Raw genomic sequence first — 12,288 nt, 5'->3', positions numbered from 1 at the left:
GCTTAAATTTCATGTGTTTTTGTTTACGTTTCTATTGAGTTTTCACACATATTTGGAAATAATCAAAAATTTCGACGCTCAATTCATTGACGTTATTTGTAGATTTCATTTCATTTTTACGGTTGAGAGGTACCCTGTGAACGGACGGCAAAGGGGCCCTTTTCTTTGACAGGAAAATGTGCCTTGTAACAGTGAGAAACAGCTCAATTCTGAGGATTGGAAGCTCCAAACCTCAACTAGCATGAGAATACTAACAACCAGCAAAAGCAGGAAGACCTTTAAGAGTGCATTTCAATAAACCCTTTAATTAAAAGCCCGTTCACCATTTCAATAAACTTTAATGCGTGTCCTTTATACATTAAATTATCAAGTTCATGATCATTTACACTTGGTACACAAATCCTCAAGACTTTTGTTGGACGAGGCCAGGAACAAAAGTCAAGTGAAAATGTAGACTTCATCGTATCCTCTCCTGCAATGAGAACGAACAAATGACATCACGTTAGTACAAGTCTTTCACCATCTTATCTTTTTTGCGTAAAACAAGAAGAAAACAAGCATTGATCCTACTGCAGTCTCAACTGCAATCAACTCACCCGGCTTTACCACAATAGGTTGGTGTGTAATTGTAGATGAGGTTGTCGAGAACTTTACGAGCTGGTGGCCTGTTTAAGGACTTCCTGGCCTCACTGCACATAAAGAAACTCAAAGCTATGAAAAGGCCAATGAGACATTAGCTCAAAGAATTTGCATATATAACAGGATAACGTTAACAGTTCCTACCTAACAAAAAAATTGGCCACATATTGAGTCACTTGAATTGCATCTTCCGAGTGTGGAATCATTGATAACCCCCATTCAAATGCATTTTTCTGCAATAAAGGTAGGTATTTGGGTTCAGAATTCAGCAGCTGCATCCCATTTATCTGCATGCTCTGTGTGTATGTGGGATATCCAGAAACGTATGGAAAAGATATGATAGCTAAAATTTATTATTCCAAAAAAAAAAAAAGAGACTTCACAACCCAAAATTATGTGTACATAAAAGAAACTTCACAACCCAAAATGTGACATTGATCCTCAGCCTTGCATAACAATGACATCTAATTATGTGTGGATAAAAGAAACTTCACAACCCAAAATGCATATAATCATTACTCAAGTTTCTAAAACCTGAAACATAAGTAGCCAATGTAAGCTAATGCTAAACCTCTAACATAGACAGATTATACCTCTGGGTGCCACTGAAATGCTGTGACTGGATAGTCATTTGCTTTGACGGTAGAAACATAAACCTGGCACATTATCAGGAAAGGAAAACTTGTTTGTAAGTAGAAGGGGCAATTGACCAACAAAAGATGAATACAAAAATTACCTTATCGTTCTCATCTGCGCTTGTTGTCAGAATCTGGAAGAAGTTACATAAAGCAGCAGTCTTTCTAAACCTCTCAGGTGATATACCATACTGTTACACAGGAAAATACACAGTTAACCAGCTCTACTTGGTGTTTAAATATATGGGCCTATTAAGAATGGCATAATACACACCCCTACAGTGGTAGTTCTGCAGCATTGAGTATAAAATATGAGATTATGAGGAACAGGGTTAAAACTGCACATCGCCATACCAAATACAGTAATTCAATAGGGCCTGAAAATTTTGGTTATTAGGTACTAAGCTAACATCCTCAAAAAATTGAGCATAATTAGTTGAAAACAATTTAACAACACTGCATTCAGAAAAATTTATGCAATGGGAATGATATTTGCCCATGCTAGTTCTAATAAAACTTGTGGATTTTATCTTTAAGGAAATTGAGATCCTACGAATGGAACATCCAGTGCACCAGCCGTGGATTTTCAAGCCTTGAGGAATGGAACTATTCTAAATCTGGATTTAAACTTTAAAATAAAAAATCAATCCTTAAGGACACTTCGAACAAGAAGATCTGGAATTTAGGAACTTCTGGGGTGTTGAAATATTTTAATTTAGCACACACATTGTGTAAAGCCTTACCCAATCCAAATATATCCATATTCGATATAAGTAAGACAATCAATCCCCAAATTAAATTGTTATGTACCAAAACATAAGTGGGGGTTATAGACGTTTCTGTAGAACCAGCACATGCACTTAATCGCCCCTAATCAGGTTAAGGTAACATGAAACAAAAGATTCACATACATGATGGTTTTGCATCACAAGGCAATCTGTACTGAGCTTCTTTAGCAAATCTGGAGGAAACCTGCAGGACAAAATAAAAAGGAACTTGAATTCATAGCTCCAGTAACTAACATAATTAAAAATTCAAAATACTGTTAGGTTGGAAACAGTTTAAAGATACACATCCATTGAAAATTCGCAAAAGCCCTACAAAATGAAAACGTTATCCTTGTAGCAACTACACTAACTCCATCTCACGTTAAATCATAGATATCATGCTCGTTACACAAGCATCCTAGGTCACTATGTTAATTTTACTGATGTTAAAAGGAAAGTGTTTCAGCAATTCATTAATAACATCTCAATAACACAGCTTTATTGATTGGAACAATGCGACAGACTCTTGAATGGTTATTTAATTATATAATCAAATCATGTATGAAACAATATAACTCAAAACTTTAAAGAACATCAACTAGCACAAAAAATAAACCTCAGCAAATGTTATTTCAATGTTCTCCACTATAGCAGAAGTAGATTCTCCACCATATTTACCTCTGAAATACAGTTCCTTCGAGATTAATGCTCCCCACAAATTGGAGCGTAGATGCTTGATCGGCAGCACTAAATTGCTCAAGAATATCACTGTCCTATTATCAACAAGACAAAATGTCAATGTATCATAACCTACGAAAGGGAAAGATTCATATGGTATGTTAAAACCATGCAGATCTTATCATAGCATAGTTATACAACGTAAACTTCTAATGGCAGGATCTTGTGGAAAGTAGCATTTAGAGATTCCAAATTTCTCAAATAGAGAAGGTATAGGAAATGACTTGTAAGAAGGAGGTGACCGAGGGAGGTTTGGGCCTTCAAGCTGTTCATTTCAGAAATAATTAATCCACCAGGTTGTTCAAAAGGCCATTGAAATGAAGGAGTACCTTACTGATGATCATTGTCAAAAGTTCAAAACCTAAGCAGATAGCAACCAATGGAAAATGGTCTCCTGCATCGTTTTTCTCCAAAACTCTCTGCAAAAATCATACCAAAGAACAGTTGATTAGCAGAGACCAAGATATTGACAACAACAGTCATACCGCTTCCTCAATCTATACAAGTTGAAATTTTAAATCAGTAACTTCACTAGGAAAGCTACAATCACTGAATAAATGTGAAATATGACCTTTTCAAATGCAGATGGGAAATAATTAACAGAAACTATCTGTAGTACATTTTCATAATAGAAATGTGCATGCTTATGTGTCCTCTATCATGGCATCATTCAAAAGGACAAAGACAACCAAACTGCTGCACTTGCACTTCACTGTACATGAATAATTCACACACAGAAAAGGTAGCATGTCTTCATAGATGAAAGAAAGTCATTCACCTTAAACACAGTCCCTACAACATCAAAGTAGAGACCACTTTTAGCCCAGCCACCAGTGAAAAGCACTCCATTAACTAGACTGAGTTTCTGCAGAACGCAGCAAAACTCTATATCAGGAAAACAGCTGAAGATATTAAATTAAAAAAAAAAACTTCAGAATCAGATTCTGGATAGGTTATTTCTGATAAAAAGCTAATAAACGTCTAATTTTCAACATCATCATCTTATGCTGCTTACATGCTACTTCAGCTCTACATGCTTCAATTTCAAAGGAACCATTTACCTTTCAAAGAAAGCACAGGAATGCCTTTGAGGACAAAAGCCCCACACTCTGCATAATTAACAAAGCTCAACTGAAAGAAGTGCAGTGACTGAAAGCTAAAGTATCAATATCAGAACTACACATTTCAAAATGGCAAGTTTCAGCACCAAACATCTAATTATCCACAAAGCAAAAACCCCAGCTTAAAGAAAGAATATTAATAATCTTTATCAATCAGCAAACCCGGTATTGTAAATACTAACTTGTACTAGTAGAAATAGATTACAAAAGCAGCACTCTTGCTTGCGTCGACTAATATTATTCCAACTTCTTAGAACTTTGAAGTTTGAAGTACAAAAGCAAAAATAACGCCAAAACTATCTAACAAGAATCAAAATCAACCTCCCTTCTTTCTTGCCATTACCCCAAAAAAAAAATTACGACTTTCCCAGGGGCACAAAAGAATTTAATTGAAAACAGACGAAATGCTAGTGACTGCTATCGAAAGAGAATTACACATTCATCTTTAAGGCAAAGCAAGCAACAACCAGGTATAAATTACCATTTCGAGAACCTCAAGAGGTTCGTTATAGATGAGGGGAATAACTCTAGCCCCTGCGGATTCCACAAACTTAACGTAAGAAGCGGCAATGTAAGAAGCATTGGTGGCATTATTAAGCCGTCCTGAGGCTCCATCTCCGGGATGACTAAGAATTCCGATGACCGGACGATAGTTCAGCTTAGGGTCAGGAGCTGGACAACTTGGACTGAGTCGGGGCGTGTTAATAACGGTCCGATTCTCACTGGGTAAAAGAATACTCGTCGTCGAGTCATCCGAAATGAGGTTATCATTAGCTGAAGCCGCCGCAGTGAGGTCCTTGGAGAGTGCGATTAAAAGAGGAATCCAGAGATAATTGAAGTTGAACATGTCGGAAGCAGAGGAGGCGGAGGAAGAAGCGGAGGAGAGCGGAGGGAGAGTGGGAGCGGGAGTGGAGGCGGAGGCGGAGGACTTAGTAGCGGAGGCAGGAGAAGACGGCGGAGGTGGAGGCATGTTTGCTAACGACGTCGTTAAGTTTAATCCGGAGCGATGATGATGATGATGATGCTGAGAAGGGGTCAAGGAAGGGATTGTTTGGTATTGACATGGGAAACTGCCGAGTTTTTAGAGAGAGGGTTTCGTTTTTGTTTTTTGTTACTTTTGTATTTGTTTTTCGGGTGCGGGAATGTGGAACGAAACGATCGATGGATTGGGTGGGAAATGGAGTCTATGGGTATAGGGAAAATTATGGAGGCCGGTGGGTTGTGCTATGGATGGGCCGGCGGGTGGTGACGAGGTGGGACTTTCGGCGTTTAGCGGAATTGGTAACGCAATTAGTGAGGAAAACAGCACACGTTTCGTGACTTTTATCGTACTAATGGACGATTTGTCCTGACTTTGGCGGTGGTGGTGGGGGACTTGGTGGCAATCATTCATGGGCATGGTTTATTGGATTATTATGAGACCTTTGGAGGAGAATATAATGCTAAATTTGACATCTTATTCATTATTTAATTAATTGTTAGTACGACTAAGGAAGTGTTTAATTATCAAATCTTCTACCACTTTGATATAAAAGACGAGTCTCTTTTTTTTTTTCTTTCTCTTTTGAAGCAACAAATAGGGTTGTAAATTAATCAAGTCAAGTTTTAACTTAATCAAATCAAATCTCGACTTATTTTATCAAATTTGAACTTGAATTCGATGAACTTTCAACTTAAAACTTAAGTTCAAACTTGACTTCAAATTCGAGCAAAATCATTCCCGAACTCAAGTTTAAAAAGATAATTATTTTACTTTTAAAAAAATGAATAAAATAGTAATTCTTTAAGAAATAATAAAATATTATATATATATATGTATGTAATTCACTATTAAAATTATATATATAAAATCGAAGCGACTCGCGAGTTAACGAATTGAGTATTTTTGAGTTCGAATTCGACACGAGTTCAATGTTGATCGGACTTGAGTCGAGCTTTGACTCGATCACGAGCAGCTAGACTATGAATCATTAGAAGCAACAAGATGAGTAAAATCTGATGAAACTTAGAAGCGCCAAGCGTTTAGCGAGCTTCGCAGATTAGTTCATACTAGTCCCGACAAAAACCAGTAAAAGTCATTATCTCAACTTGTTAGTATCAGGCTTCAATACATTAAAGTTTGGTGGAGTGGGAGGCAAACAATTTGCCACATTCAAAGTAGCTCTACTTAAAAAATTCAGACAGATGCATAATGCATCCGTTTGGTCTGATGATGGTTCAATCTCCTGTGAATTACTCTTGGATTTCTCAGGTCCACCCCTCCCCGTTAGCGTAGGATAATATACTATATTGACAGAAAAAAAAAAACTCTATGGTTGAATCAGTAGCATATCCATGATCCAGTCCATTTTCAAGAGGAACTGCTCTGCGATCCATCACACATACCCAATTTCAAGGCCCAGGCCCATAGTCGTCCATTTCGATCCATAGATGAAAAAGTGAAAATTTGATTAAATCTCCCTAAAACCCTCTAATCTTCTGCTTTTCCTATTCTTCTCAGTTCTCGGGACAAACAGAGCAGAGAATGATCTTGCGCCAAATCCTCCGTTCCTATCATTCCGAAACGCTCCTTAAACTCGAAAACCATCCGCTGAACCCTTTTGCATCACCGCATTTGATCTCCCCCAGACCCTTTTCACTTTCGTCTTATTTCAAACCCCTAGAAGACGCAGAACCAATTAGCTCTGAGAATGCTGTTGGAGAAAATAAGAAATCAAGAAAAGCTTTGAATGTTTACTTCAAAGAAGCTGTTGGACTCTTAAAAAAGACCCCAGAAGATATTGGAACTGAAAGTGAAGGTGAAAATGGAGAGCTCAAGAAGAGATTGAAGAAATTGGAGGAGGAATTGAGGGGCTTGAAGCAGAAAAAGAAGGATGAGAAGGAGAATTTGAAGAATAAGGAGCACAAGAAGAAAGAGGGGGTGCATAAGAATGAAGGGTTGTCAAACTACGAGGAAAAATCTGGGGGTTCAACTTTATCATCGTTGTTCGCTAATAAGTTTGGGAGGGATGATGGAAAAAAGATGAAGGATTTGAAAGAATTGAGAATGGAGGATCCGGAGGTTTATAAGGAGCTTTCTCCTGACATGGAAATGTTTGTGACGCATTTATACAATAATGGGTACTTTAAGGATTCGAATTTCTTGCCTAGGAATAGGCTTGATATTAGTTGTTTTGAGAATAGTTATGCTCGAGATTTTATCAAGTTTGCAGCTGAGCAGTTTGGCATGGATAATCAGGAGATTGCAAAGTAAGGATTTTTATTCTTGTCACAAGGCAGAAAGATAATTGGCTCGTTTCTTGGCATCCTAGATTGTCTGTGAATTCCTTGCATTTGTATACTCAAGCACTAATATATATACACACACACACACAGATAGATTAAGTGGTTGATTTTTAGATATCAGATGTGATCTTTTGAATTCTTCGATCTGATTATGAGAATAATAGGATGAGTTTTCCAGTAATATGCTTTGTCCTGTATACTTAGATTATAATTTGCGACGGTGAGTTACTTGTAGTCATGTTAATGCAATTGTAGGAATGGTATTTTTCGCATGGACTAATGAATGTTCTGCTTTCTTTAGGTTATTTATTTGAATGTATTAACTATTAATAGAAAAAAGATACTAACTTTTTATCTCACACTTAGGATTAGTTATACAACGCTTAAGAATTGATATCCAATGGAACCTTGCCTTCTTCAAGCCTGTGGACAAGAAGGTTGCCTATTTCATTTCTTGACATCTTCCTCTTCCCTCTGTAGTGGCTCCAATTTTTTATGCCTGAACTGTAATGAGGGCGTGGAAATACTGCCCTGTTCTTTTTTTCTTTTCTTTTTTTGTGAACAACAAATGTTTTGATGAAATTCTGTTGCTAGGTTACCAGCTTGTGTCCCTTCATTTTTTGGGCTTTTGCCTACTACTGCCCTGCCGTTAATCCTATCTGTCCTGTTTGCAACTAATCTTTGAGAAAGCAAAAAGAGAAAAATGTAAATAGAAGTGAGTTAGCAAGCAAACAAGGGGATGGACATCATGCCTTTTATTTTCAAATCAAGTAGATGAAATCAAGTAGAGTGGTTAGGGACATTGTTGCAAGAACATTGAGGGTGCATTGAAATTCATTGCAAATTCAATTATGTGCTACATGTGAAGATCACACAATTTAATGGCCATTTGTGCTCAAGTCTGCAGTTATGCTTGACTATTTACATTTTAACAAGTCATTGCATTCAAAAACAGAATAAAATCATCAAGTCAGGCGACGTGGTGACTGAGGGGGAGAAATTTTTTGTGACCTTGACGTGAAGCAACAAGTAACCTTTTTAAGTTGTGCTCAATATTTGTAGTATTACAGAGTGGAGTAGATTGTTAAATCACCGGTGCAATTCTCTGTATGTTGCATATTCCCCTGAATAGCAGATTTGGAGTGAAACAGTCTACCATTGCTTGGTCTTTCTAATAAATTCTTGTTCTAGCTTGTTCTGAATTATATCGACACAGTTGAGTTATGATACAAGTTTTATACCTCACAGAGATTAGTGAAGCATTTTCAACGTATTGAGTTTCCTAGCTTGCATCTTCTCCATCTTAATCTTGTGAATTGGTTTCTCAGATGGATGTCAGGCAGCGACCTGAAAAAGCTGGCCCTTTTCGGTTGCCCTTCTCCTGGTAAGAAGATTGTCTTTTCCGCTAAAAGATTGCGCAGATTCTTCAAAATTCAGGAAAACACTGTGAGTCGATTTTCTTTTGTACTTCGTTTTGTAAACCATTTAAATTTTATGAAGGCATATTCCTCTTCTTTCTTGTTTCTACCTCACTGTTTGGCTTCTCAAGTATCATGTGCTTGCCTCAGGTTTGTGACAAATGCGTGTTAAAACAATCATGCAAGTTTGTTAATCAGAGTATTTGGAGAAGCAATGACAACAATCTAGATATGGCGGTTGTAATGAGGATCATTACCTCGTATGCTTTGGAGTCAGGTCCTCCACAATTGGTGGTGCCTGATGAAATAAAAGCTACTGTCAGGCGATTGCTGAAGGAGGCTGTAAACCTTAGTCAAACTGTGTCTTAGAGGCCTTTTTTCCAGAACCCATATCTGCACAAGCCTTTCAAGCAGCTCTGATAATTGTATAGGATACTAAACTAATCTCACAGTCCTTGTTGCACCAGGAAGCATATCTCGTCATGTACAAGCATGCCTTCAGAGCAACTAAAGTGCCAAGTTCATGGATTATTAGAGTGTATGCTGAAACCTTGAAGGTTTTTATGTTCTAAACCCATTTCTCGACTATAGAAGGTTTTTGACTCGTTGCCATTCGCCACCTCTTTTCCGAACTTTTCAAGAAAAGGGTAAAAATGATTTGAGGAGCGCACTTCAGTAGTGACAATGGACCCTACGACGTTGGTTTATTATGTCCTGTCCCCTTGACCACTTCCTTGCAATTGGGAACTCAAGCATTTTTTACAGGTAATATGATTGACCAGGGTTTATATACAAAGAACAGCCTAAATGGTCTTATTGAGTTTTAAAGGGGCAACTCTGGAGACCAAAAGAATATTGAGTTGCTGACAAGTTCAACTTATGATCCAAATCCAAGGTTAGTTCGATAAGCGTAAGTGGGTTATTTCGGTGGAAGAACAGCAACAGGTGCAACCTGCATGATTATTATCAAATGCTGCCATGATTATTGTTGTTGTCATGATTAGGATTGGAGGCAATTGGCAGTGCCTTGTGGGTGTCGGGCATATCAGTCTACAACCTGAGCCCAGTTCCCCCTTTTTGGTCCGGGTCCCTCACTCTGTGATGCTCTGATACGAAAATGGCCTATCAATGAGACCACCTAGCAGTACAGTTGTGTTGTGTAATTCTTCTATTTTATAATGAGTTAATCTCAACGTCTAGCCAACCAACACTGATAATATACCGTGTCAGTGTATAAAAAAGTAATTTTTTTATAATAGAATTCACATGCTTTTAACAAAATTTTTACACTGCATTACTGCTTCTAATGTTGGGTAAAAGATATGGGAAGCCTCTAAACTATTGTCGTTGTCTACTTTTGGTTCCTCATCTAAATTTTGTTTTCAATTAGTCCTTGAACAATTAAAACTGTACACTTTAAGAACTTTTAATAATTTTAGGCATAAATTTGATTGGATTTAAAGGACGGACATTTTTGTTCATTCAAATTAAACCTTCGGACCAGCATCATCAGAAACCCTAAAAAGAGGTAACCCTTCACTTTTTTCTTTTTCATTTACTGTCTAATGTTTTACTTGTGATTTCCTCATTTCCACTAGTCAGAATGACTTGAACCTTTCCCCAATTCAGCTTTACCTCAAAACAAAAGCAACTTATTTGGTAGTATTTGGAGTTTCTTCTCAAATCCTCTTGACCATTTCACCTCTTCTTATTATTCAATCCCACCCGTTAATACAAGTCAACATAAAAGCAGACATTGAACTAATCCATATTCCCTCATCATAAATTTATCTTTTTTTCTTTTTAAGAATAAATGAAACTAAATCCAAACTTCTTACTTACAATTTCTCCCGCCTTGTTACCCAATCCAATCCTTACTCTCTTCATAAATTTATCTTGACAGTGCAAATAACGGCAGCAACACGATCATGCTTGGAGTTCTACAACTACGCAGTCCTTTCAGCCGGACTAAAATACACCATTATATTGAATAGCAAATTATAATCAAATTGCAGATACTCGAAAATAATCAATATTCTCTTGTCCAATGATCTACTGAATAGTTAATGGCATAGTTCAATTAGAGCAGTCTAAAACCGCAGACAGAAGAGTTCATTATATTATCATAGCCTAATACGAAACTGTTAAGCTGTTACATGGGGTGGGTGATAATAGTGAAATCAATCAACTCAACATGGTAGCTTTGTCCGGAATTATTACGACACTTGGTCCTCCTCTCTCATTTCATTTCAGCAATTTAGTCAAGTAATGGGCCTTTTATCCACAAACGAAACAAAAAAAAAAAAGAGAACTGAGGCCATGAGTGATGGGCCATTGCCCCATGCGGGAGTCACGTGAATTTGCAGAACCGCATGCCGTCCTAGGAAGCGGTCCGCGCAACCCCTTCCCTCCGCTGTCCGATGTCCTTTTCAGGCCATGTATGACACACATCTTGGTGAGTTGGTGTAGACCGACAATTGGAAATAATTATTTGATAGAGAAATGATATGAATATGTTGAATATTCCTTGGATAGTTAATTATTTGTATTATAATTATATTTTCTAATCATTTTTTTATCTTATATATATTACATAAAAAAAATGAGATAGTAGTTTTTTTCCAAAAAAAAAAATTCCACATAATCTATTATCTAAACACGCCCATCTTTTCAATTACTACACGGTTAAGTACTGCAAAATGTAAGTGATGATTCAAATTTAACCTTAATATCAGGAGTATTACCCCAATTATTTGAAACTAGTAGAAAAAACACTCTCTAAGTGTGTAAATCTAGAAAACAAAAATATTGGAACTGCTCTATTAATAAAAAAAAAGTAGGAGTTATCAGTTCAAAAACTATAATAAAAGTAATTGTTGGAGGTTTTATAGTGTAAATCTTTACCTATATGAGAATAAAAATAGAATAACAAAAAAATTTAAACACCAAATGCCATTTCTCATGCTTTATGTATAGGAAGACAAGATTCTAACAAGTGTTAATTTCAAGTTTATTGGCTTGCTTTTCATTTCAAAATCAAAATTTAAATGCACATATACCGTCTCTTTTTCTTTTTTTTTTTTAGTTTTTCACCTCAAAAGAAAACGTAAAAGTAGGTGCTAAAATTAAATTGAGTGTACAAAATAAAAAACTTTTTTACACTCAGAAAGTTAAATAATGGTATTTAGATTTTACCATTATTTAACTCCAGGTTGAAGTCCCGATAATCTTTGAATTCAGTTTAATTATTCCTTTGAATAAATATGTTCATCGAGATAGCAGGATATTATTTAGATATAGATATTGATTTGAATAATTCAATTCAATGACACTGGAAACTGTTTATTAAAATTAAAATTGATGCAATCTTTTATATAACCGAAGCAAAATATTTTTTTTTGTTATTTTTATAGTAAAAAAAAAAGGGAGATTTTTTAACAAGACTAATAAGATAATAATCGAGGCTTGAGGTACCATTTATTTTGCACCTCCGCCGCGTAGTTATCAAACCCTCTGCCGGAGGCTATTGCCTACTTCACTCTCACCATCTCTGCTAAAGATCTAGTGGAGCAGAGAAATTGATTGTCTTTGAAAACACGTGCGCCGACCTTTGCCACGTGACACTTTTTTTTTTTTTTTTTTCCTGTTTTATGGACTAATCTACTAGTAGGAGTATTTATTTTCT

The 12,288-nt window shown here is 36.5% G+C and overlaps 2 protein-coding genes across 3 annotated transcripts; one reads left to right on the top strand and one right to left on the bottom strand.

Annotated features, from left to right (window-relative positions):
• Nucleotides 1-265: 265 nt before the first annotated feature.
• Nucleotides 266-5,191, bottom strand: LOC113772406 (gamma-glutamyl hydrolase 2-like). The gene is made up of 10 exons (XM_027316999.1): nucleotides 4,382-5,191; nucleotides 3,558-3,644; nucleotides 3,109-3,198; nucleotides 2,720-2,814; nucleotides 2,186-2,246; nucleotides 1,376-1,465; nucleotides 1,233-1,295; nucleotides 784-872; nucleotides 597-689; nucleotides 266-472 (listed from the first exon to the last, which is right to left on the bottom strand). Exons 1-10 carry the CDS (start codon nucleotides 4,868-4,870, stop codon nucleotides 439-441), a joined length of 1,191 nt encoding a protein of 396 aa, XP_027172800.1. The 5' UTR covers nucleotides 4,871-5,191; the 3' UTR covers nucleotides 266-438.
• Nucleotides 5,192-6,381: 1,190 nt separating this feature from the next.
• LOC113772039 lies at nucleotides 6,382-9,808 on the top strand. 2 transcript variants are annotated; one of them, XM_027316578.1, is made up of 3 exons: nucleotides 6,382-7,149; nucleotides 8,514-8,631; nucleotides 8,754-9,808. In XM_027316578.1, the coding sequence occupies exons 1-3, from the start codon at nucleotides 6,425-6,427 to the stop codon at nucleotides 8,970-8,972; spliced, it is 1,062 nt and encodes a 353-aa protein (XP_027172379.1). In that variant the 5' UTR covers nucleotides 6,382-6,424; the 3' UTR covers nucleotides 8,973-9,808. The 2 variants fall into 2 exon arrangements, with proteins under 2 accessions (XP_027172379.1, XP_027172380.1); XM_027316579.1 differs by having other exon boundaries at nucleotides 8,514-8,569; nucleotides 8,754-8,827.
• The last annotated feature ends 2,480 nt before the right edge of the window (nucleotides 9,809-12,288 follow it).

This window comes from Coffea eugenioides, chromosome 5 (genome assembly GCF_003713205.1).
Source record: "Coffea eugenioides isolate CCC68of chromosome 5, Ceug_1.0, whole genome shotgun sequence".
NCBI classification, from domain to species: domain Eukaryota; kingdom Viridiplantae; phylum Streptophyta; class Magnoliopsida; order Gentianales; family Rubiaceae; genus Coffea; species Coffea eugenioides.
The sequence above is the reverse complement of the archived record's forward strand: the minus strand, read 5'-3'. Positions and strand labels throughout refer to the sequence as shown.

What these genes read in the sequence shown, in the direction of transcription:
- LOC113772406 (XM_027316999.1), bottom strand. Translation starts at nt 4,870, where the DNA reads ATGCCTCCACCTCCGCCGTCTTCTCCTGCCTCCGCTACTAAGTCCTCC. An exon ending in CTCTTGAGGTTCTCGAAATG is followed by an intron (nt 3,645 to 4,381) that starts GTAATTTATACC and finishes TGCGTTCTGCAG; the next exon opens with AAACTCAGTCTAGTTAATGG. An exon ending in CATTTCAGTGGCACCCAGAG is followed by an intron (nt 873 to 1,232) that starts GTATAATCTGTC and finishes CCTTTATTGCAG; the next exon opens with AAAAATGCATTTGAATGGGG.
- LOC113772039 (XM_027316578.1), top strand. Translation starts at nt 6,425, where the DNA reads ATGATCTTGCGCCAAATCCTCCGTTCCTATCATTCCGAAACGCTCCTT. An exon ending in GATAATCAGGAGATTGCAAA is followed by an intron (nt 7,150 to 8,513) that starts GTAAGGATTTTT and finishes TTGGTTTCTCAG; the next exon opens with ATGGATGTCAGGCAGCGACC. An exon ending in TCAAAATTCAGGAAAACACT is followed by an intron (nt 8,632 to 8,753) that starts GTGAGTCGATTT and finishes TGCTTGCCTCAG; the next exon opens with GTTTGTGACAAATGCGTGTT.